The following is a 23,220-nucleotide window of genomic DNA, read 5'->3' on the forward strand; positions in this document are numbered from 1 at the left end:
GACCTCAGTTGCGCCCATGTAGTCCGCTGGTGTTGCACCACTGTTTGGTGTTACAGATGGGAGGAACCCGGAGCCCTATCAGGTGCCCGGTATCTCATCCTAATACTGGCAACCTCTTGGCAAGCAAAGATCGAGGTTGAATAACTTACCTTCTCCTTCTTGCTTACGGGACTTTAAATAAATCAAAATGGACCAGAACCTACAAGCAGAGATTTTAATTGTACCCAAACCAGGACAAGGTAAAACAAGGTAAGACCTAACTAGGATTTAAATTCACTAAAATTGAAACACGTTAACCAGTAACCTCTATCAAATTCGCTAAAAACCCTCAGGTTTCTCATCTCTAGCCTAGTAGTATCCAATAATATAAAAAAAGCAATTCAGAACATCTTCAACTACATATATATGTGTGTGTGTCTATATATAGGTATAAAGGTACAAGACGTACATGTATATAAACACAGACACATATACAGAAATATTAACAGCTTGAACTGTATTTGTAACTAACCTGAAATACTGCAGCAAAAGTTCATTCTGATGAACCATTAATATAGTAGTTTCCAACTTTTGGCTCTAACCACAGTTAAAATGTTAGTACACCAAGCTAAACATTTTGCTATCCTAACCTTCTGCTGTCCTAGCTTTTTGCTATCTTTTTTGCTACCCTAATCAACACGTCAGAACCAAGAGCTCCTATGTGGGGACGATAAGAGTACCCTGCCTAGTGCAAAGCTATGCAGCTACCGAGCATGCCTGCAGCCACGAACCCTGGGCGCCTGTTGATGGTAATACTTCGCTGGATGGTAACATGTAGCAGATTGGAAATGCAGAAAAGGCAGGGGACCTTTGGGGGTCAGGCGCCGAATCATCGCCGCAAGGTTCTGACTTTTGCTGGAGAGGAGTGCCCTGATGAGCAGCGATAAAAAGAAGTGGAGGATGGCGGTGGGAGTTTCACGGGGCTCACGGCTTCTCTCTCCTGCAGCTTCCAGAGAAGCTCTTCATTAGTCCTGCTCAGCTTCTTCTTCTCCTCCACTTCTTTCTCAAGGTATTCTTGAAGATTAGCGTTCTCCTCTGACAGTTGCCTGGAGAGGTAAGCAGGACAACATGTAAGGTGGTGGAATTAATGCAGCCAGTTCTGCACAAGAGGCAGGGCCAGGCAGGACCCCCAGCACCTCCGTCCAACCCATCCCATCCCATCCCATCCCATCCCATCCCATCCCATCCCATCCCGTCCCATCCCGTCCCGTCCCGTCCCGTCCCGTCGTGTCACGTCTCATTCCGTCCCTAGAATCACAGAATCATAGAATAGTTTGGGCCGAAACGGACCTTTAAAGGTCATCTAGCCCAACCCCCCTGCAACGAGCAGGGACATCTTCAACTAGATCAGGTTGCTCACAGCCCCGTCCAACCTGACCTTGAATGTGTCCAGGGATGGGGCATCTACAACCTCTCCAGGCAACCTGTGCCAGTGTTTCACCACCCTCATTGTAAAAACTTTCTTCCGTATATGTAATCTGACTCTACCCTTTTTTAGTTTAAAACCATTACCCCTTGTCCTATCACAACAGGCCCTTGCTAAAAAGCTTGTCCCCATCTTTCTTATAAGCCCCCTTTAAGTACTGAAAGGCTGCAGTAAGGTCTCACCTAACCAGGTGACTGGTTTTAAAAAAGACAGGGCAGTGCAGGCAGGCTGCGGGACCTGACAGACAAGTGTTTTGGGCATGTGCTGGCAACACCACCATCCTGGAGGATGCATGCAGGAACACCTAGCTTCTGCAGCCCCATTACGCTTGGGCAGGAGCAGGTAAGCAGGGAGACGTTTGAGCAGAAAAGTAGCCAGATGCCTGTGAACACACCTTACAGCATGTGGACATGTCCTCCAGAGAGACCTGCTTTGGCACGTGGATGGAGAAAGGAGCTTATCGCACTTATTTTAGCCTCGTGCACATTGCGCTGGTAATTTACACTGTGTCACCTAAGGTGACGTGACCGGACACAGGCAGAGCCACCTTCATGCCACATGGAGACAGTGGCAGCTCGCACAGCCCAGCAGTGCCGGCATCCTTTAGCAGAGACTCTGCCTTCAGCCCAGCCAACCTGCATCTGCCTCTGCTGCGCCAGGGGCAGGGAGATGGGCAGATGCAGCGTTGCTGCTTCTAAAAGGCAGAGATGCCCGTTCAGCCCCTCTTCATCATTCAGACAGAAGAAGGAAGAGAGGCAATGTAAAAGCAAATGTGTTCTCACTATTGAGTTTGTATCTTGAGATATATGCTCCAATTTTAGACCTAACCTATCCCCAGCACTGCAGACTTAGGATCAGACGCCTTCCTCTGCCAGCCTCCCTGCAGTTTGAGGAGCTGTAACAAATCACAGCCATAAAGCCACAGAGGTCTGCAGGGGCACACTGACATGGTAGGGATGCAGGGGAAAGCACTTGAGTCGTGCCCTCAACTCATGTTAAAGCCTCTCCCAAAAGGCTGAGAGGTCAGTAGGTGCCTAGGTTATGCCAACAGAGACCAGACACCCTCCTGGTCATCTTCATCTCTAGGGTGCTGGAAACAACCATTCCTCAAACATCCCCAGTCCAGAGAACCAAGGAAATGCTGGTTAATTTGGAGGGAGAATCTGAGATGTTGGGAAATCAGATGATTTATTCAAGCACTTGGGGAAGTCCCAGCAGAGATTCTGTGGAGTTCCTGTGCCCAAAGCTGGTGCATGATCTACCTGCAAGGCTCTTCTCCCTTCCTTTGAACCTGCCCTTGGCTTATGATTGGAAATAGCTCTGTAGTGCGCCCCTCAGCCCCCTGATGCCTCCAGGACCCCCATCCTGGCCGTGCTGCAAAGGCTGGCTTTGCTCTTGTCCTCATCCCTCCTGCTCCCCTCCCTCCTCTTGCTGCTGCTGGGCTGCCACGGCCGCGCGGGCTCCCAAACTGCAAATCAACAGAAATAGCTCTAATCCGCGCTGTTCCCCGGCAAGGGCAGCTCCCTGAGCTCGTTCACCCTGCACTTCCCAGGCAGTGCCAGCACAACAGAAACGAGCAGCTGGGGTGGCTACCGCTGCCAGGAAAACACATGTTTTAACAACGCCAGCTTCAAAGCCCTGTCTGATGCTGTCCCCAAACTGCTACTGCTGAAAATGACTGTCCTCTAAGTTGACTTTTCAGGCCGACCTCAAATTCAGAATTTCTCCTGGTAGATGTTCTTCGAAACCAGTACCTACACAGTTACAGGCACGAAGCAAAGCGCTGCAGCCGGCTGCTGGCAGGGGGTGGAGGGTGCTATTCGCCCAGCCGAGGGCAGGGAGCTGCTGCGCAGGGAGACACCAAGCACCGAAGCAGGCACCCTGGCTGCCGTCACAGGCCTGGAGAGAGACTGCCACTTCCAGACCACAATTCGTCCAGTCCAAAAGCGGGTGTCCCAAACTGGTCTGGTGAACCAGACCTTAAAAATTCCTGCTTTTCCTCCCCGGGCACAGAAAGGCTGTATGTAGATGCCCTCCTCAGACAGTGACACGTGTGTTACAGCTATTTACAATCAGGCGTGATGAAACATAATCCTCATCCCAACCTGAATCTTAGTACAAGCAATGCTGCCTTTTAAAAATATCTACACGCAAGAGACAATTTTTTTAAAAGGCTAAACCGTTAATAGAGGAGGCACCGGAAAGATAAAAACTAAATTGAAACCAGAGATGAGACACCAAAGCTTTAAAAAGTCAGCTAAAACTTAAATTGCATTTTAGGCCAATGGCATCATTTGGGGCAACAGTGACAGCTGGTGTGTTGGGACAAGTTCAGCTCCAGCGTCTCCCCCTGGTACCCTTTCTGCCTGGCTCCAGCTGCCGTCTCTTCCCTTACAGCAGACTATGAACTCTCTGGGACAGGGACTGTCCTACCCTTCTCTATTTCTACACTACCTAACACACGGAGCCGCGTCACCCTTATCAGGTTGTGACAAGGGTGCAAATAGACAGTGCAGATGAAAAAACCCACCTAAGGATAACCCTGCCTGAGTGACAGTGGCACCGTGATGATGTCTCTTCTGAAATTGCCCCATTTCCCACCTTTGTTACCCACTGACTGAGGGGTCTCAGGGCACTGACACTGAGATCAGAAGCCACCGGCAACTTTGCTCTCAGCAGCATGTCAAAATCATGGAAATACACAGACAGATATGTGGCATTCCTTAAGTTAGAGTAAGCAAACCCCGATATAAAAAGGATTGTTTAATAAAACAAGCAGATCAGGACACCAATAGACGTTCAGGAGGAAGTAAGTTTTTCCCCTTCTGAAATAAGTGTCAGCCGTGGGCAGTCAAGATCTGCAGTCTCCTTTCAGGCTCAGACAGATTGCAAATACCAGCACAAACCTTGTTATGACAGTGTTTTGCTCAATTCTGGCTCTGAGTTCTTCATTCTGCTGTTGCAGCATGGTGATTTTTTCTTCCAGTTTAAATTTTTTCTCAACCTGCAACAAAAGAAGGTTCGTTAAGTCTGAAGAAAGCCCAACACCTGATCCAAGAGGATTTGTTCTTTATCTTTATTTCTCCCTAGAGCAAATTCTAACATTTGGGGATAGATGGATGTGGTCATCTTGAGATGCAGCTAAGACTTAGAGGTCTGACTCACACCACATCATACTGGTGAAGCAAGTGGGGTCATCAGCAGAGCATGGAGTGGAGGCAGAGCTGAACCAACCCTTACTTCTAACTGAGGAAAAGGAGGTTCTTAGTCTTGTCAGCACAAATGAAACGTCTTCCTTGATGATGCCCTGACAACTTTCATCCCTCAGGCGCCAGCGTTACCAGCTGTTGTTGTGGACAGGGAGCTGGTGGCACCTGGGAAGTATGGGGATGCCCAGCATGAAGAGGACACTGTAGTGGGAGTGGTCAGCCTCTCGATGAAGGAGGAATGCCAGGTGGTATGATGTGCCTCATCCAGCTCAACTAACCTCATTGGACATAAATGTCTGGTATCCAACCTCTAGGATTGTGATTCCATGGGTATGGGGAGGAAGGAGTTACCCACCAGGGCGGATTACGCCCAGAAGCAGCCTTAGATGGCTGCTGCATTCACATGAGGTGGGCTGCCCTTTGGAGACACTTCCCTCCACTGCTGGCAGTGTTGGCTTAAATGACAGGCTTAAACTAGTCATTTAACTTTAAGCTACAATTAAATGACATTAATCCCATCCCAAGCAGAGGTAGCTTTTCCTCAGGACAGTTCAAGGACAAAGTTTGAGCATGTCAATAGCAGTGTATTAAAACATCAGTAAAATGTAGCACAGCCTCAGATGCCCTCTTTTCCCCAAGTTTGGAATATGACATAATTTATCACCTTAGTTCTTGGTTTTCCAGCAGTTTGAATTTTGCTGGATTCAACACTTTTGGAAGAAAACAAGATATCACAGGGTAACCTTATTTCTGTGTGAGCTCGGTTATTCAATTTCCCAACCTTTTATAAAGAACCAAAATATTGTGCACAGGAGTTTGCAATAACTCACACTTCATGGTGGAGACATCAGTTTTGTGCAGTGGTTCCCAGTCTATGCAGGTAACTGTAAAGGATACTCCCGATTCTTAGATATTCTGGCCTCTCCCAGTACATTTTGTTAGAGCAGCACAAGGATTCTGGCCCTGTTTTGAAATGCTCTGAGAGAGGCATCACTACCACGGCTAGCCTCTCTGCTTCCTCAATAGTTCTAATAAGTAGTAGCTATGCCAGCATGAAGCATGGAAGAGATCTGTGCATCTCCTTCCCCCTCCACTGCAACCCTCACCCTATACCACTCCTCTCCTGCCACCTTCATTTCTAGCCTCCCTTAGGGAGGACAAGGAGCCAAGCCTGACCCTGTATTTGAAATGCCCTCCTGCTCCCTTGTGAGGCACCCCATCTTTCAGAGCATTTGGAGATGCCCTGAAGATGTTCTTGCACCTATAAAGGTAACTCTTTAAAGAGAAAGCAGTTGTGCCTTTGGACAACAGTAGGGCCAGTGTTTTACTGTGATAAAAGGCAGGAGCAGGCCTGTGTGCTCACATGGGGTTAATTAGCAAAAGCAGCAAAATGACCAGGAACTATGCAGGTTGTTGTTTGGGATTTTTTGTTTTTTCAGTATAACACTACAGCGCATGTTTTCAGATGCTGGCTTTGCTCCAGGAGCAGCGTGTTGGAAGGAGCACAGTTAACAAGCCTCAGTTGTAGAGGCACTTCTCTCTACTTCCACTTACTCAAGCATCTGCTCAGCAAAATCACCATCAGAGTTCTCCAATTTCCCCGTAAATGGAAACAAATCTTGCTGAATGCTGTGCTGAACCAGCTGTTCTGGCTCCCCAGCTGAGGTGGTGCCTCATCCTCTCACCACGCCACACGTTTACTGTCACTGTAGGATATGCCTTACAAAATCAATCCCCTTTCCAACAAAAAAATGTAATTGATGGTGAACCGGGGAGTTCTTCGTTAGGGACCCCGACAAGCAAAGGATGAGAAAACAGCACAGGCTGCAGAAAAGCATCGCTTTAGGGTTGGAGAGACCTTTCCCAGCATAGGGACTGCTTGCTGAATATCGCTAATTCATACTCGCGGCTGGGAGCTCCCTAAATGCCTGCACAAGCAGCAGCAAGACACACACATCTCAATCTTCCTCCACTTGTCCTTTCCAGCCCTGAACCTGACTCCTGTTGGGGCACATGGTGCAGGCTGGTGTACAAAATAAAGCCCTGGCCTTCCACAAAGTTCCCCTTCCTCCATTCTTCCTACACCACTTGCCTCACTGGCTAACGTAACAGGCTGAGCCGGTATTGCATGAAAAAGCAACATAGATCAACGGATGTGTAGGAGAAATCAAGGGATGGGATAAGATCCCAATTTCTGAGTGAAAACCTGACACATGGTACAGTAGAATCAGCTACGCAGGCTGACAGTGGAACAGCACAATACATAGCCATTTATGAACCTCTTTGTGTCTTTCCCCAACACCATGTGTTGTCTCACCCTTTTTAAGTTCATCTGCTGTAACCAAACTTTTACTTTATCATCTCTGTGACGTCTCCTCTGGAGGAAAAATGACAACTCACCTGCATTTCTAGCTCCATAATCATCTTCTCCTGTTGGTGAATCTGATGGTTCTTCATTTCCAGAATATGTTTGAAGCTCTTCAGATCTTCTTCTAAGTGCAGATATGGAGCTCGTACAATCTAGGAAATATACCAGTGATTTGGATACATATCAGTCATAAATGCATCTTCCACCATAAGATAAAGTTTCCTCAATGCAGACAGTGGTTTGAGAGTCTCAGTGATGTGAAAACCACCTGGACTTGGGCCTCCACAGCCCATCCGAACCCTGATATTCTCCTTGAGACCATCCCTTTGGCTGGATAGCTAGTGGTACCTTTCTTTTGACCAGCCTCATGGCTAGAAGAATGGGCTGCCAGGTTGTTCAGCAACCTCATTCCTACTCATAGCTTGGGAATTGCATGAGGTGTTTTATGATTGTGCAGGTATTTTGGCTTAGGAAAAGTACAAACCCGAAACTGAGGAAACTGGAAAAGGGGGCTGGAAGGGAAAACTACAGTGTTCTGCCTTGCCTGCATCACTGCATCACGGTGCCCGTTAACAAAGATCAGATCCAGTGGGAAGAAATTCCTCCTCTGCTTGAGAACTTCAGATGTAGGGGACACCAGGGTTCGATTCATGGGCAAAAGATGTGCTCTGAATTACACTGATGAAATACTGTTGCTGACTTCAGCTGTTTGTATTTTTCCCAGTGAACTGCCTGGTGGTACTCAGCATTAACATCACTGTGACACAGCAGAATTTGTCCTTTCACATAAATCAGTACAGTGGAGGTGGAAAGGGACAGATGCTCCCTGTGCCCCATGGCCAAACCTGTTCCAGACATTTGTGCTCCTTTCCTAAGGAGTGCTCTCACCTAAAAACTCACTGAGCCCTTTCCTCACCCCACTGTTTTTGTTCTGTCCCCCCTGTCCTGTTGATATAACTGCCGATGGGGTTGTGCTGTGAACACACGGAAATGCCCCAAGTTAAAAGAAACCTCTTTTTGGAGGGTCATTTCAGTGTTATTTATTTCATTTCAGATAAATAATTGCAGTGTGTGTTTACTTACACGCTGTAAATAAGCAGCATGGCCCCCATAGACAGCAGTTGAATAAATATTTCATATGACAGGGCTGTCCCCTGCAAGCCCAGAAAAAAATGAGGGGATACAGAGGATATCAAAGAAGTTAGTTCAGAAGGCACTCAACAACAAAAAAAAGAAACCTAAATGTGAAAAGACAAAAAGTAAAGAGAGGAAGAAGGGAAAGAAGAATAGACAACAGTAAGGATGTACTAGATGGAGTTAATGAAATGTGAAATGTGTTGGAAATAGAGCTACAAACGCTGGGTGAAAGAATAAAGAAAAAGAAGTAAAATCAGAAAATTATGAACCTAGACTAAGATTTCTGACTCCTCGTCAAAGCTAACTGGGGTCTTGGTTGGGACCTGCCCCCCAGTCCCTGGGGTAAGGATCCCATTGCCATCCACTTAATCGCATGATGTGAGTCATACTTAGAAACATGTATCTTGATGACCGTACAGTTATAGTCGCCATCTACCTTCAGCTGTTCCTGGGTGTTTTTCTTCAGAGCCTCTTCAAATCGGTCTGCTTTGGCCTTAAGAGATTGGTTCTGGAAGGTGAGGGTGTCTACCTGGTCCTGGACGGGAGACACGTCAACCGTGTTATCACCCCTCTTACATTCATACAAGTCAATCTGCACTGAGAAACCACCAGGGGAGTCGAACAAGGCTTAGAAACTTCTGCAAGGTGGTATGTTTTATGCAAGGCCACTTGAACATACAGTGATAACCCAGTGCCTCAGGAAATCCCAAAATCTCTGCAACGCCTGAGGCTGGCTGACGCTAACTGGAACTAGTTCATGAAGTTTCTTGGATGCTAAATCACGCCATCACCTTGGGCTGGATGAGAACGAGCATGTCCTTCCTTAAGTGAGCTGGCATTTACTATCACAGGCATGAAAGAGATCATTTGTGCGGTCCCTAGAGCCTGAATGAGGCGGTAGCTACCCCGTCCCTGCTTCCTTCACCTTTCTGGGCTTCTAACATGGTAACACGCAACGATGAATTAGTGGTGTGGGCTTTAAAAGATCGTCATTTCATCTCAGAGCTATACACAGGAACAACACGTTATTTTAAGCAATCATATTTTTGTTACCTCTCTATATACAACATCTGTAAAAGCCACCGTTGCCGTGAAATTGGTATTCTTATCTTTCATACGTGTAATTTCTTGGCCATAACAGTACATCAGTGCTCATTGCAAAACTGCTGACACGCCTCAAACTGTCACAGCCGCCTGAGGAAGGGCAGTGGCAGTTGCTGGGTGCAACGATATGTGCTCGTCAGGGGTTTTAAAAAGTGCAATTCATCTCTGCCTAGGAAATCAAACAGCGCTTGCATTATTTGCTGTGGCATTTTCATTTGTTCACACAAGATTTCCAAACTTAGCATGAATCCCAGGGGCATGTTTCTGCCCTCCACTCCTTGGGATTTCTTCATCTAGAGAGTGAGAACAGCATGGAGTTGTTAGAAGGACTGAAAAAGCCAAGATGATCTTGAGCTTGGTGTTAAATAGTGGGATGTGGGAGATATGATGGGCAGGGCTGATCCTGGCCAGCCACAGCCTGGCTGCACAGCAGGGCCAGCCCCGGGGCATCCCTCACCAGGGACCGCATTGCCTTCCGGTGGGAATGGCGATGTGTCTACACGCGGGACTGGCTCCTCTGTCTTCAGGCAGTGGGAAAGAGTTGAGAGCACAGGCACAGGGCCAGGCAGGGAGAGGCGAGCGTTTCTGAGCCCCGGGGGTGTCTGCCCGAGGGTAGCACGTAGAGAAGGTGATGCTCACAGGCACGGCAGGTGCTGGAGCTCTCCCCACCATGCAGGGAAGAGCTCATCTTTGCTCCTTATGCTGGGCCAGCCGCCAGCAGGGTCAAAAGGACATTTCGTTGCTTTATCCAGCTGCCTTTTCCTCCCTTTAGGTTTTCCCTCTCTCCTCTTTCAGATAGTGTTTTGCTGAACCAGCCAAGGCAGGGGAGGAAAAAACCTGAGGGGGCACCTTTGCTGCCAGATCCCAGTTTGGCCGGGCAGAGGACAAGAGGTACTAGAGCTGGTAAGAAGCAGCCGGCAACGGGGCTGGGGCTGCCCCGTCAGCTGCTCCACAACATCATTCCAGGGGTGGGGAATAACAAAACTGCTAACCTGGAGTGACAGCCGCAGCTTTTCAAAATTCTCTTCTAATTGTGCCTTTTCCAGCTTGTGAGCAGTATTTAGTTCTGGGGGAAGACACACAGACACGACACTGCTAAGTGAAATCCAGCAAGCCAGGGTCCAAGAGCACAGACATCAGGAGCCAAGCGCAATTCGGGATGGAGTTTTAGGGCATGGAGGTTGAGTAGGAAACTGGTCGTAATCTACTCTGTGACCTTAGGTGAATTGTTTTGAGGATCAGGATTTCCTGCTCTTTCGGTGGCTGCGGGTACCTCTATTTCTACACGAACAGATTCTGACTTTTCAGAACTGCTCAGAATTCCCGGCTCTCAGGGGCTCTGATCTGAAAAGGGTCAGTCTGACATACCCGTTCAGAGTGAATGTCCCCAAATCAAAGAGTTTTACACTGAATATACTTAAAAGCTTGGGTTGGAATTTCTTTGGGGAGATAGAGGGGCCAGTAACTGGGATGCAAAAATACATGTGATAGTACTTCTCCAGGAGCTGTGGCGAATGACCCGTGAGGTTTATTGCATCAGTGAGACTGACAGACCCCGAAGAGAAAAAACTCCTCTGTTTATATTACATGACTTAAGGTTTCCTTACTAGAACAACTCACACTGGACTTAATAATAACCAAAGCAGTATAAAGTTTAATCTCTAAACCAATGGCATCAAATTGTCATTCAGTACAGCAGTAGAACCTACCTTTTTGGTACTCGGACACTTTATTTTTTGTGTCTTTACCCCCAGATCTATGGGGTTTTTCCCTCGAGCTATTGCTCGCTAGCCACAATAACAGCAATAATAATACTATTGCTCTAGTGCCCTGTACATGGCACCAGACGGCAGCTGCTGCAATGCCTTTTCCATGCGCAGGAGGGCATTTCGTAGCCACACCAGGAGCAGGGAGTACAAACTTTGGCCACCAGAGCCCTGATAAACCGCTGCCAAGATTTATCGTCAGAAAATACTAACGCAAATGGACAGATATGAACATCCTCAAGCAAGGAACAGCTCTTCTTTTGTTATTTTCGAAATTGTATATGTTAATTTAAAAATCGTACGCTAGATGATACCATCTCTGCCTACGGGAAAGGGGAATAGGCTGTTCTCAGCTCAAGTTGTGCTGTCGACTGTGTCTCTAATTGACACAGTGCAGAGCTAAGCAATGTGGCTTGGTCTGGGGAAAGCTGTGGGAAAACCTACCAGAGCTATTTAAATATTAGACCATGCTTATATTTAAAAGAAAAAAAAAAAGAGGGCGATTGTCCAGATATCTGCTAAATGTCAGCTAAAGCATGTACAAAGACATTTATTTAGATACTGAGCTGGTAGGGAGGAAGCAGCTCTCTCTGCAGCATCCAATCCTGTGGAAAAACCATAACATAAAATTAAGGTAACGGTGCTGAGGTGCAGATTTGCACCGGCATGTGGCTTTGGTCAGCTCAGCATGGCCAGACTTGTGCTACTGAAAATGATGAGTCTTGTTTTTAGAAGCAGTGTAGGCATTTAAGCACCTAAATTTGGAGATCTTCAATGAGCTCTAGCCTCCTGAACACCTCCTGAGGCTCTTGAGAAAAGTCTGGGTGTGAAGTGAGGTGGAACTTGGACTCTGTGTTCAGCAGCCCATGGAGAGAGCCTTATTGTTGTCGCAGAGACCCCTCCGATAGTCTCAGGTCCAAGTTAGATGCTGTACACACTGCATACAGCTCTCCCTCACCACTAGCACGAACCTGGTGGTCCACCCCACGTGAAAGCACTAGACCAACACGAACTTTCTCTATCATCTACTCTGGAGGAAGAAAATCCAGGTTTACACAATCTCACTACAGCGCTAATTTCCGCTCTGGAAGAGCTCTGTAGCCATTGGGTTGTCGCTGGCTTACCTCGAATCTTCCAGTCATTCTCATCCTGCAGTACTGTAATGGCAACTACGTGGTTATTTTCCAGCTGTAACAGTGCAGCCTCGTGTGAAGCTGTGATATCTTCCACCTGTTCCAACGACAATGGATGGAGACATGGAGACACGATTAGGCATGCTGTGGCACACTGACAAGCCACTGCGAAAGAGCTCCAGTGAGCTGAAAACAGTAAAGGGATCTACTGAGCATGACACTTCCAGCACCTGAGCAGGTTTATTCATTACGAAACAGGCATGTTGACGCCTTGAGTGGTAGCGTGTAGTCACTGGTGGTAGCATTTTTGCTCTTTTAACTTAACGGTGATAAAAGAGGTACATAACAAAGCAAAAGGCCAACAATCCCTTAAGCAAAAACAGCCATTCATGAAATGTTCATAAATCTCAACGTTCCGTTAATCTAAATTATATTAATGACCTGACTCCCTCTGATGGTCAGATAAACATACACAGTTCTGAGCCACCCTGGTTTTTGTCTTCACGGCACTTTGCTGCAATGATGTTTATTGTAAGGTCTTGAATTAACTTCCATGGAAAGTGCCTATGAATTATTCATATCTGTAAAATACTTATTTCTAGAGAAACATTGAAATTATTACTAGTGGGTATGCAAAATGAATTGCACTCTATCAACTGAGGTGCTCAATGCCTACTTTGCCTCAGTCTTTAGCTATTCCGTGGGCACCCAGCCTCATGAGCTAGGAGACAGGGAGGGGAAGCTGGACGAGGTCATCACAATGAAAGAGGAAGTGATCAGTGACCTGCTACACCGCTTGGATGCGCACAAGTCTATGGGACCGGATGGCTTACATCCAAGAGTGCTGAAAGAGTTGGCAGACATGCTCGCCAAGCCACTTTCCATTATCTACCTGAAGTCATGGCTAACTGGGGAGGTCCCAACGGACTGGAGGGTAGCAAATGTAGCACCCATCTGCAAAAAAGGCAGAAAGGAGGATCCGGGAAACTATAGGCTTGTCAGTCTGACCTGGGTAGCAGGGAAGGTCATGGAGCAGATCATCTTGAGCGCCATTACAAGTCATATAATGGACAACCAGGGGATCAGGCACAGTCAGCATGGGTTTAAGAAAGGCAGGTCCTGCCTGACGAACCGGATCTCCTTCTATGACAAGATGACCCAATTATTGGATGAGGGAAAGGCTGTGGACATTGTCTACCTAGACTTTCGAAAAGCATTTGACACTGTCCCCCATAGAATTCTCATGGAAAAACTGGCGGCTCATGGCCTGGATGAGCATACGATCTGCTGGATCAAGCACTGGCTGGATGGGCGGTCCCAAAGAGTGGTGGTCAATGGAGTTAAATCCAGCCGGGGGCGGGTCACAAGTGGTGTCCCTCAGGGCTCAGTGTTGGGACCATTTCTGTTCAACATCTTTATTGACGACCTTGATAAGGACATAGAGTGTATCATCGGCAAGTTTGCAGATGACACGAAGCTAGGCGGGAGTGTTGATCTACATGAGGATAGGGAGGCTCTACAGAGAGACTTGGGTAGATTGGACCGATGGGCCAATGCTAATGGAATGTGCTTCAACAAGGCCAAGTGCCGGGTCCTGCACTTGGGCCACAACAACCCCATGCATCGCTACAGGCTTGGGGAAGTTTGGCTGGAGAGCTGCCTGGCAGAAAAGGACCTGGGGGTTCTAATTGACAAGCGCCTGAACATGAGCCAGCAGTGTGCCCAGGTGGCCAAGAAAGCCAATGCCATCCTGGCTTGTATTAGAAATAGTGTGACCAGCAGAAGGAGGGAGGTGATTGTCCCCCTGTACTCAGCACTGGTGAGGCCACACCTGGAGTATTGTGTCCAGTTCTGGGCACCTCAATCCGAGAGAGATATCGAGGTGCTGCAGCGAGTGCAGAGGAGGTGTTAAGGGATATGGTGTAAGGGAGAACTTTGTAGAGTGGGGTTGATGGTTGGACTCGATGATCCCAAGGGTCTTTTCCAACCTAAATGATTCTATGATTCTACACTTTTACATGAAAAAGAGTATCTACGAAGTCGCCAATACCCAAATTCCTGTGTCCTCTTGAATCGTGTGTTTGGAGTCCACATCTAATAAACTGATGAATGATATGACAGAACCTTTGTGCAGACACATGAGTTTTCATGCGGGTGTGGAAGTAACCAAGGTGACGGTGAGGCTACAAAACCTTCTCCCGCTCTCATATTGAGGCCAGAAAGAGGTCCTGCTGCTGCAGGCTGCCCAGCAAACTGCACCCCACCACACGCAGCCATAAGGGGAGCAGGGGAGGCAGCTGGAAGAGGGCAGTGGGCAGCCTGTGCTCGGGTGCACCCGATGGGTTTGGGGCTCCTTCGGTACATTGCTTGTGACTAGACTTGGCTAAAGGCAAAGCCAGATCCCTAACAATGGTGTTTTGATATGCATCGTTAAAGAAGATACAGAGAAAAGCAGTGATCAAGGTTAAGTCAGTGGTCCAGAGCAGTTTCTGAATGCAAGGCATCGATTTGCTTTTCTGGGTTTTGTAATCACAGTGATCTTATTCTCTACATTTAACACGTTCTCTGTGATATCTGGGAATTCAGAGGATCAAACTATTTCACTTTTATAATGAAACAGCTGTTCATTGCAAAGTGACTTGACTTTAAACAGCTTTTTTCCTCACTCTTATGTTAAATAATGGTAGAAAGTTACTGCAGCTGAGCATGTCTTGACTGGAATAAGTGTTATTTCACTGTGTCTAACTGTCAAATGTATGTGTTAGATTATCCAACAGAAGCAAATTTTCCAACTGTACTGGAGAAAGCATGCTCTTAGAATGAAAGACAGGCATTTAAAGTTATCCAAACTCATTTTCACAATAATATGGGAGACAATTCAGTGGTGAAGAACTGTTTGCAAAACAATGGAGACTCAGCCTGCTGATATATTGCATGAAAGAGCAGGGAAAGGGGGGGCCCATGACTCAATGGGCTACTAACGGGATAGAGAATATCACTTGACTTTTCCCAGAGCATCATGTCCTTGTATACCGTGTCTGTGCGCTGAACCCTCATGAGCATCGCCATGTTCTTTACCTCTCCCTTGCTTAAGTCTTTATTCATACTCTAATTGCTTCTCAGCTGAGCAGCTCCCCATAGGAATGATTACGCTCAACTCCAACGCCTTCACAAGGTGAAGGGGTCTCCTTTCGTTGCCACCATCCTTGGCAGGTTATTTATCTACAAAGCCAAGTAATATGTTCCAAATGGTCTCCAGGGATTTTTCTGTCTTCTGTACGTTTCATATCCACATCCCACATGACTCTCTCTAATCTTCCAGCGTGACCTCCTGTCTGCAGTTTTTCATGGCAGATAGTCTACTTAGCACTGGGAATCAGATCTCTTGGATATTAATTCCAGCTTTGCCACTAACTTTCTCTATCGGCTTGATCAACTCAACCTGTGTCATGGCTATTTCTGGCTACAAAGAGAAGTTCAGGTGGGATTTTTAAGGCTTAATAAAGCAAAATCAAGTGGAGGCTCTAGTGGGACAAGTTCAATAAGTTGGTGGACAAAACAGCTTGAGCTGAGCAGCTCAAGCAAGAAACGCTGGCAAGCCAGGATCGCAGCCTTTCCTTTGCAAGGAGATATGAGGACTATTGGGATGCATTGTCACACATGACTTGTTTGTGAGGAGTTTGGCTCTCACGCTCAGCTATGCCGAAAGAGCTGCCTTCACCTCCTCAGAGACAGATGAGCCTTCAAAACCTGACAACTGTGTATCCAAAGAAACAACAGCTACCTTAGAATCATAGAATCACCTAGGTTGGAAGGGACCTTTCAGATCTTGTGCAAAAGTAAAAGGTGACTACAGCAATACAGTGCGGAAGACTCAGTTGTGACTGGAAACCATGAAGTGGGATGACTAACTTTGCAAATTTTGCCGCTGTTATTGACGCCATGAACACAAGCTCCAAATTAGCCTGCACAGACGGACAGCTCAAGGACAAGGCTTTTCCCATGCCCAGCGTAAGAGCTCTTTAGCTCGTGGGTTAGGTGCCTCTGGTCTAATGCTGGTTGGGACCAGTCCCAGCTCAGCAGCGTTGGAGCTGAATGAGTCCAGTCCCTTGAGTAGGCTTGCTTGTTTTGGCATGGTCTGAGCCAGGAACTTCTCCTCCTCCTCTGAGAAGGGGAAGGAAGAACCAGAGGATTACAAACCCTTTGGGTCGGCAGCCGTTAGGGATCCTTATTCCTCATGCACCTTGGTTCCTAGGCTAAAAAAGTTCTCCTTCTCCTTGGCCAAGAAACATTCCTGGTGAGCAGCTTTCCAACCCAGCCTGTCAGCCTCCTCCGATCCAAGAGCACTTGACACAGGATGGGTGTACGCCAGAGTAGGAATTGAAAGGGAAAACCTGCTAAAACTCATCATGAGATGCTAACGGAACCATGGATTGAAAAGATGGGCTTAAACTCTGAGATACTAGGCTCACAGCAGCACTTTCAAAGCAGTAGAGAAAAATGTTTGTCTTAACTTCAGTAATTCAAGGAACAAAGAGCCCTGGAGCAAACCAAAGGGCTGGAGGAGACAGAACTATTTGCCCAACAGAAGGAAAGATGTGTTTCCATTGTTTCTGTGTGGTGATTAATAGAATGACAATAGATAAGAACAGGAGAAAAATAACTATACTTCTAGTCAAGTCCTATGGTGACCTATATCACCCTTTCTTGCACTGATCAACTTGAGGGGAAAAAACCCACCATCTGTTCTTGTGGTCTCGGAAGTTTGCAGAAACACTTCAAAGAGCAGCAGAGAGAAACTATCTCAGCAAAAAATTAACTCGCAGAACAAATTCCTTCATAAATGCTTATGCCTGGTGATCCAGGAGAGGCAAGGCTTGCAGCTAGAGCTAATATCTTCTACTAGGCAAACTGGCACACTGACACAGTGAAAGGAAAAAGAAGCCAAGGCTTTTGGGAATACCACCCATCCTTCATATCAGAAGGCAAAGCAGAAAATTTGAGGGGCATTGCAAGAAAACCATCTTGCATAAACTGAAATCAGAACCAAATCTTCATCTCTAAGAATTTACAGAGAAAGATTTTGAAAAATCTGGTTTAGAACACAAAAACCTATTTGACAGCACCTTCTAATGCATCTTTGAAAATCAATGCCCTAACAGAAAAAGGTAGTTTGTCCAGGACAAAACAACCCAGTCAGATAAAGCCTTTGTGTTGCATGTTATAAGCCTGCAAATCAGGAACAACTAGCAGGCACAGCAACTGAAATAGGTAAAATCCAGCAAGAGTTCTTCAGCAAACCCCCCACTGAAGAATCAAACCAAATTGCATGGCTGTCCCCAGGGCAGCAGGAACTCTGGGGCACAGGCTGGGATGCCGTGTGTCTGACCTGGCTGTCTGACCCACGTGCCAGCGAGGACCACGCTTGTGCCCGGCCCCGGCGTACCGTTGCTGTTACACAATAAATCTAACACCGGGCAGCTGTGGCATGAGTGACATAAAACTGTCACCGTCTCAGTCTGTATTTGCATTCCCATCCCAGGAGTGTTTTACAGTGCATCAAGCACAGGCAGCAAATGGTGTCATCTCCCGTTTTACAAACAGTTGACCTTAAAGACAGTGGGCTGCCGCCTCTGCTGCGCTGTGTCGGTGCTCTCCTCTCCCATGAGCTCCCCGCAGGCCAGCCCCCCTCCCTGGCTCCTGGAGGCGCTTCAGCTACGGCCACACAGTGCTGCACCAGCCTTTACCTCTTAAATGGTGGAAATTAGCTCAGGCACAGGGTTCTGCTGATGGGGGTGGTTTGCTTCTGAAGCCCACAGCTAGCGCTGTCATCGTCCTTGGGAACCACGTGGGGCACGTCTGTGCTCTGCCCTGGGCACGAGCAGGGTGGAGCAGCAGCTCTGGAGCCTTGGCCACAGGCTCCTGCTTGGCCACAGGCTCCTGCTTCAGGCAGCAGCCCCAAAATGCGCACTAGAGATACCCTGAGATACAGAGCATGCAGACATAAAACCTTCTCCTCGACCTTTCGTTGCCAAAGGTTGTTGCTGCCAATTTACGTTGCCTGAGAGAGGGAAAAAGTCACCCTCTACCAACTCCAGCTGCCCTGGGCATTGGCAAAATCCCCAGGATGGAGAGAACGATGCTGGCAAACAGGGGGTCTGTTGGCTAGGCTCACGTTTCGCAGATCTCTGGCCCTTGTACTGCATCAGACACCTGGGTGGCATGCCCATGGCAGCCAGGGCTGTGGCATGTCAAAGTGCGAGGGCACAGACTGCAGAGTGCACCTGAGTGCAGCAGATACTCGTGTGAGAAAAGCCCTCACGAACTGTGGGCAATAGTAAGGGTTGCAGCTGGAAAAATCAGATCTGTATCCCATGCTCACTGAGTTCCAAATGAGAAAAGGCAAGGTAAAGGCATTATTGCCACAACCCAGAGCAGGATGTTCTGCCACCATGTGAGAGGTGCCCATAGGTGAGTTAGTGTTTGTTCACTCCAGCCATTAAAAATAAGACTAAAGTAGCTGCATGTGAGAGTATTCCTACCTGCAGAGAGTAGTATTCCTACCTACCTGCAGAAAGCAAAGCAGGGAGAAACACTTGGAATGTACAATCTAAGAGATTAGACTGAACGGTGGAGCAGAAATCAGGGAACACAGAGTGTATCACCGGTGTTTCGGCTACGTGTTGCATGGGCCCTATCGCTTTGCTCTACCGCCCTTTAATTAGCATTGCAAATAACAACAGGCAGGACTATGCTGGCCTTACCTGTGTTAAGCAGATTCTTGTTCAACCCTTGGTTTCATATACATTGGCTACAATAGGTGGGTTGGGTAGTAGCATGCATGGGGAGCAGAGCTAGTCTTAATATTTGTGTTGTAAAACATCTGGAAGCATGTGAAGACAAGACATGGAAATGTAATGTGCTCCTATGTAAAAATACCTATAGGAATAATAGGGAGGAAAAGCAATAAAGATAATCAGGAATATATTATTCCAGTCATCAGTTCGTTACCAACACCTTCATGAGGAGAGGCTGAGGGAGCTGGGCATGTTTAGCTTGGAGAAGAGGAGACTGAGGGGAGACCTCATTGCCCTCTACAACTCCCTGAAAGGAGGTTGGAGAGAGGTGGGTGTTGGCCTCTTCTCCCGGGTGAATAATGACAGGACCAGAGGAAATGGTCTGAAGTTGCGGCAGGGGAGGTTTAGATTAGATATTAGGAAGAATGACTTTACTGGAAGAGTGGTCAGGCACTGGAACAGCCTGCCCAGGGAGGTGGTTGAGTCCCCATCCCTAGAGGTGTTTAAGAAACGTGTAGATGTGGCACTTCAGGGCATGTTCTAGTGGCAGAGATTGTAGGGGTTTTTTTGTGTGTGTATGGTTGGACTCAATAATCTCAAAGGTCCTTTCCAGCCACGAAGACTCTATGATTCTATGATGGAGTGTTCAATATATTTCATTACCTACACCCACTCAGTACTGGCATGGTCTACTCTTCACAGGGAACAGGCAGAGACTGACCTGATCCTGATGCTGCAATTTGACTTGCTCCAGCTGGAGGCTGTGCTGCTCCTGCAGGCTCTCCCTCTTGGTGTCGTGCTCCTTCTGCAGCTGCTGCTCCAGCGCCTGCAGCTCCTCCTGCTGCTGCCTGCCAAGCCGCTTCCACTCCTCCTCAAAGCGCCTCTCCAGCTCCTCCTTCTCGCTCTGTAGTTTCTTCCACCTCTCTGTGTTGAGGGCTGTGGAGACAAGACCGTACGGTCAGGCTCTGAGCTCCTTGGGAGCAAACAGTGGCGTTGATCTGTTTGTGCAGCACTGAGCGCAGTCGTTCTCGCCGACCCTGGGGCTCCCATGAATCTCAGCCATCAACAAGCTCTCGCTGTCCCTTCTCTCTCTGTCCCCATCTCTCACACACACATACACACAGGCACTTGTCTAAATAGAGGCACTGCCAGACTATGCAAAGGCCAATGCAAAACTGGGATCTGATTAAGTATAATAATAATAATAATAATAATAATAATAATAATAATAATAATAATAATAATAATAATAATAATAATAAATAAAAGCAGGGAACTCCGTGGACCTGCAGGGTGACTGGATGTCCGCTCCTGGCCAGCATAGTCTTGGATCCACAAATTGAGGCGTTGGGGCTTTTACTTTGCCTTGGATATAAGAAACAGCATGTGAGACAGTCGCTTGACACAACGCCTTTCAACTGGGATATGAGATTTTCCTTATTTCCTTCTCTCAAGCCACAGTCTTGGCTAAGTCGCCACTTCCAATGATGTGCCAGGAAGGCAGAGGATGGGACACGGGGACAATAAAGCTCGCTGTGAAATGATGATCAGACAAAAGAATTGAAGAGGAGCACAGCAGGGAGCACAAGCTGTTGGGCATGAAAAAAGGGCTGGGATCAGCTTCTCTGCACTGGGTTGTCATAGCCAAGGTGAAGAAGCATCACAGGGAGGATCTGCAGCTCTGCCCAGCTCACAGGGTCTGAGCCCCATTTTGCAAACCATCCTGCCAGATGGCATAATCTGGGCTTACTGTGCGACCCAGCACCTGGGCTCCCACTTGCAGGGAAAGCTGAGAGGTCCCCCCTGTTCACAGCTCCAGTCACCAGTGGTTCCAACACCTTTTGGTACTCAGGGTGTCCCCTGCCCTGATGGTCCTCCCTCCAGGGGCCCTTCCTCTTCTCCATTTGCCCTGCGGTAGATGAACCCAATGTCACACCCATTCTGGGGAGGTTTAAGCCCAAAAGAACTCAGCCTGTTGACTGAAGCCAGCGCAAAAGCCCATCTTCTCTCTCAAGAATTGAAATGTCTTTATGCCCTCCCTGTCTCTCCTGTCTAGATCAGAAACCAGACAGGAAAAATGATGCACGCAGATACAGGGGGAATACACAGACAAAAGCACAAACATGCTGCTTTTGCCGCCTTGCAACCAGGAAGAGACCTGTCACTAACAAGAAAGTTCTGAGCTTGGTGTCCTTCAGTTTGTAGCTGAACTGCAAAACACGCAAACGTACATACAAGCGATGCATTCCCAGGCACCGTGCACCACAACAGACCCAAGTTCCCACTTCTCATCACGCTCTGCTTTCTCCTTGGCAGTGGTGGTACATAGTTTGAGAACGGAAGCTAGGAGTTTGTGAAGAACCATTTGTCTGGTAAAGATGATGCACAACCAGCTCCAGTGTGTGTTGTGATGGACCCACCTCCACAACAAAGGGGTAAAACCATGGTTCCCTGCAAAGCCCCAAACCCCCTTGCCACTGGGCGTCAGAAGACACTTCACCGTATGTATGCAGGTTCCCCAGGACCAGGTCCCAGGGAATTACAGCTTTTGTGTAAAGTGAGAAAAAGGACTTTGCTTGTACTACTTACCAACTTCATCCCTGATCTTTGCAAGCTCGACTCCTGACTCCTTTATTTTCACAAGGGCATTTTCATTCTAAGGAAAAAGAGAGAGAAATATGTAGAGTCCCCAGGTTTATCCCAGATAAGCACTTTCACATGTTCATTGAGTAAAACAGATTAGATTGATTCCTCAGGTATTTTTTTTCCACTTTTTTTTTGGCGAGTGGCATGGATTATAATGAACTCATTCAGTTTTTAAACCAAGCTTAGGAGCCACAACTCACTGGCTACAAATACCTTGTATCTCTATGAATGCATATACACACACTCAGGTGCACAGGGCAGCACAGAATACTCTATTTACTCCTATGTATCTAAAAAGACATTTCTATTTTTCTATCATTTTGTGTTCGATCTGTGCACCATTTATGGCTGGACTGCATACGTACAAGATGGTTTTACTAATTCTGGTAAAACACTTTTATCTACTCATGCCTGCATTTAACCACCTCCAGACGTAGTGATAAGCTCACAGCGCCAAATTTGAAGAGCAGATTACTGTACTTACACCGTTCTAGGCATGGTGGGCATAGCCATACAGACACCAATAACAGCCTGACGTTCATGCCTATTTCCACATTTATTTCTGATATTTTAGTTCCTGTAAAGGACAAGAGCTCCTTTCCTTGACCTGTCTCAACAGAAATCTGAATACTTAAGGAATCAAAGCAGATGAGCTGGCCAAAGGAAAATTAAAACATATTTATGTTAACAATGCTAAGGTGTTATTGCTAAAACGCAAGGACTTTGTCAGCATCTCACGAGTGCTGTGCAAACTGACAAAGAAAAACCTCAGGAAATTCTCCTGGAGTTTGGTTTAGTCCAATAAATCCCGGCATAACGGTTCAAACATAAGGGCACTTTAAATTGGAATGTATCCTGAATCACATTAGGAAGAAGACAAAGGAACATATCCTGCTGGGAAGATCACCAGTGATTAGGAAAACTAGATCAGGCTATTATAAATATGTCCTAGGTTAGAAAAGGCCACGAATATTTCAAGGACACTACAAAAAAAAGCATATTCAAGAGAAAAGGCAATGTAGTAGTAAATGGAATTAGAAAGAGTCCTAGAAAGTAAATCTTTTGGTAATAAGCAAGCAAGGCTAATAAAAATCTAGGGCACAGAAAGGATTAGTTCAGCAGCAGGATACAGAGCAGGTAGGAGAGCATATTAACTCTGTTTTACCAAAAGGAAAGTGGAAAAAAAGAAAGATTTCAGAGCTTAATGTTTCTGCTTATTTTTCCTGCATCTAGTTTTTAACTCTGTAAAGGGAAATAACACAACAGCTTTATTTTTTGTAATAGCAGGAAATCGGAATCTGCCAGCCCTTCCCTGTTGGTGAGAACAAGGTCCAGTATAGCACCTTTTCTGGTTGGTTCCTCTACCACTTGGCGGAGAAAGTTGTCATCTATGCATTCCAGGAACATCCTGGATTGTTGGTGCCTTGCAGTGTGGTCCCTCCAGCAGATGTCAGGGTGGTTGAAATCCCCCACGAGGACCAGGGCCTGTGAACGTGAAGCCACTTCTCTCTGCCTATGGAGGGCCTCATCTGCTTGGCTTTGCTGGGCAGGTGGCCTGTAGCAGACCCCTACTGTGACATCACCTTCCCCTATCT

General features: G+C 47.0%; 1 protein-coding gene across 1 annotated transcript in view; it reads right to left on the reverse strand.

Annotated features, from left to right (window-relative positions):
* Nucleotides 1-715: 715 nt before the first annotated feature.
* LOC134509219 (microtubule-associated tumor suppressor candidate 2-like) overlaps nucleotides 716-23,220 on the reverse strand; it is a 28,294-nt gene continuing 5,789 nt past the window's right edge. Inside the window, exons 2-9 of the mRNA XM_063321696.1 lie at nucleotides 21,569-21,635; nucleotides 19,701-19,915; nucleotides 12,174-12,279; nucleotides 10,276-10,349; nucleotides 8,616-8,714; nucleotides 7,075-7,194; nucleotides 4,372-4,469; nucleotides 716-1,085 (exon numbers count right to left, since the gene is read on the reverse strand). Of these exons, the coding sequence (XP_063177766.1) occupies nucleotides 869-1,085; nucleotides 4,372-4,469; nucleotides 7,075-7,194; nucleotides 8,616-8,714; nucleotides 10,276-10,349; nucleotides 12,174-12,279; nucleotides 19,701-19,915; nucleotides 21,569-21,635 (996 nt within the window). The 3' untranslated portion in view covers nucleotides 716-868. The remainder of the gene's footprint in view (nucleotides 1,086-4,371; nucleotides 4,470-7,074; nucleotides 7,195-8,615; nucleotides 8,715-10,275; nucleotides 10,350-12,173; nucleotides 12,280-19,700; nucleotides 19,916-21,568; nucleotides 21,636-23,220) is intronic.

The sequence above is a fragment of the Chroicocephalus ridibundus genome, unplaced genomic scaffold, assembly GCF_963924245.1.
Source record: "Chroicocephalus ridibundus unplaced genomic scaffold, bChrRid1.1 SCAFFOLD_84, whole genome shotgun sequence".
NCBI lineage: Eukaryota > Metazoa > Chordata > Aves > Charadriiformes > Laridae > Chroicocephalus > Chroicocephalus ridibundus.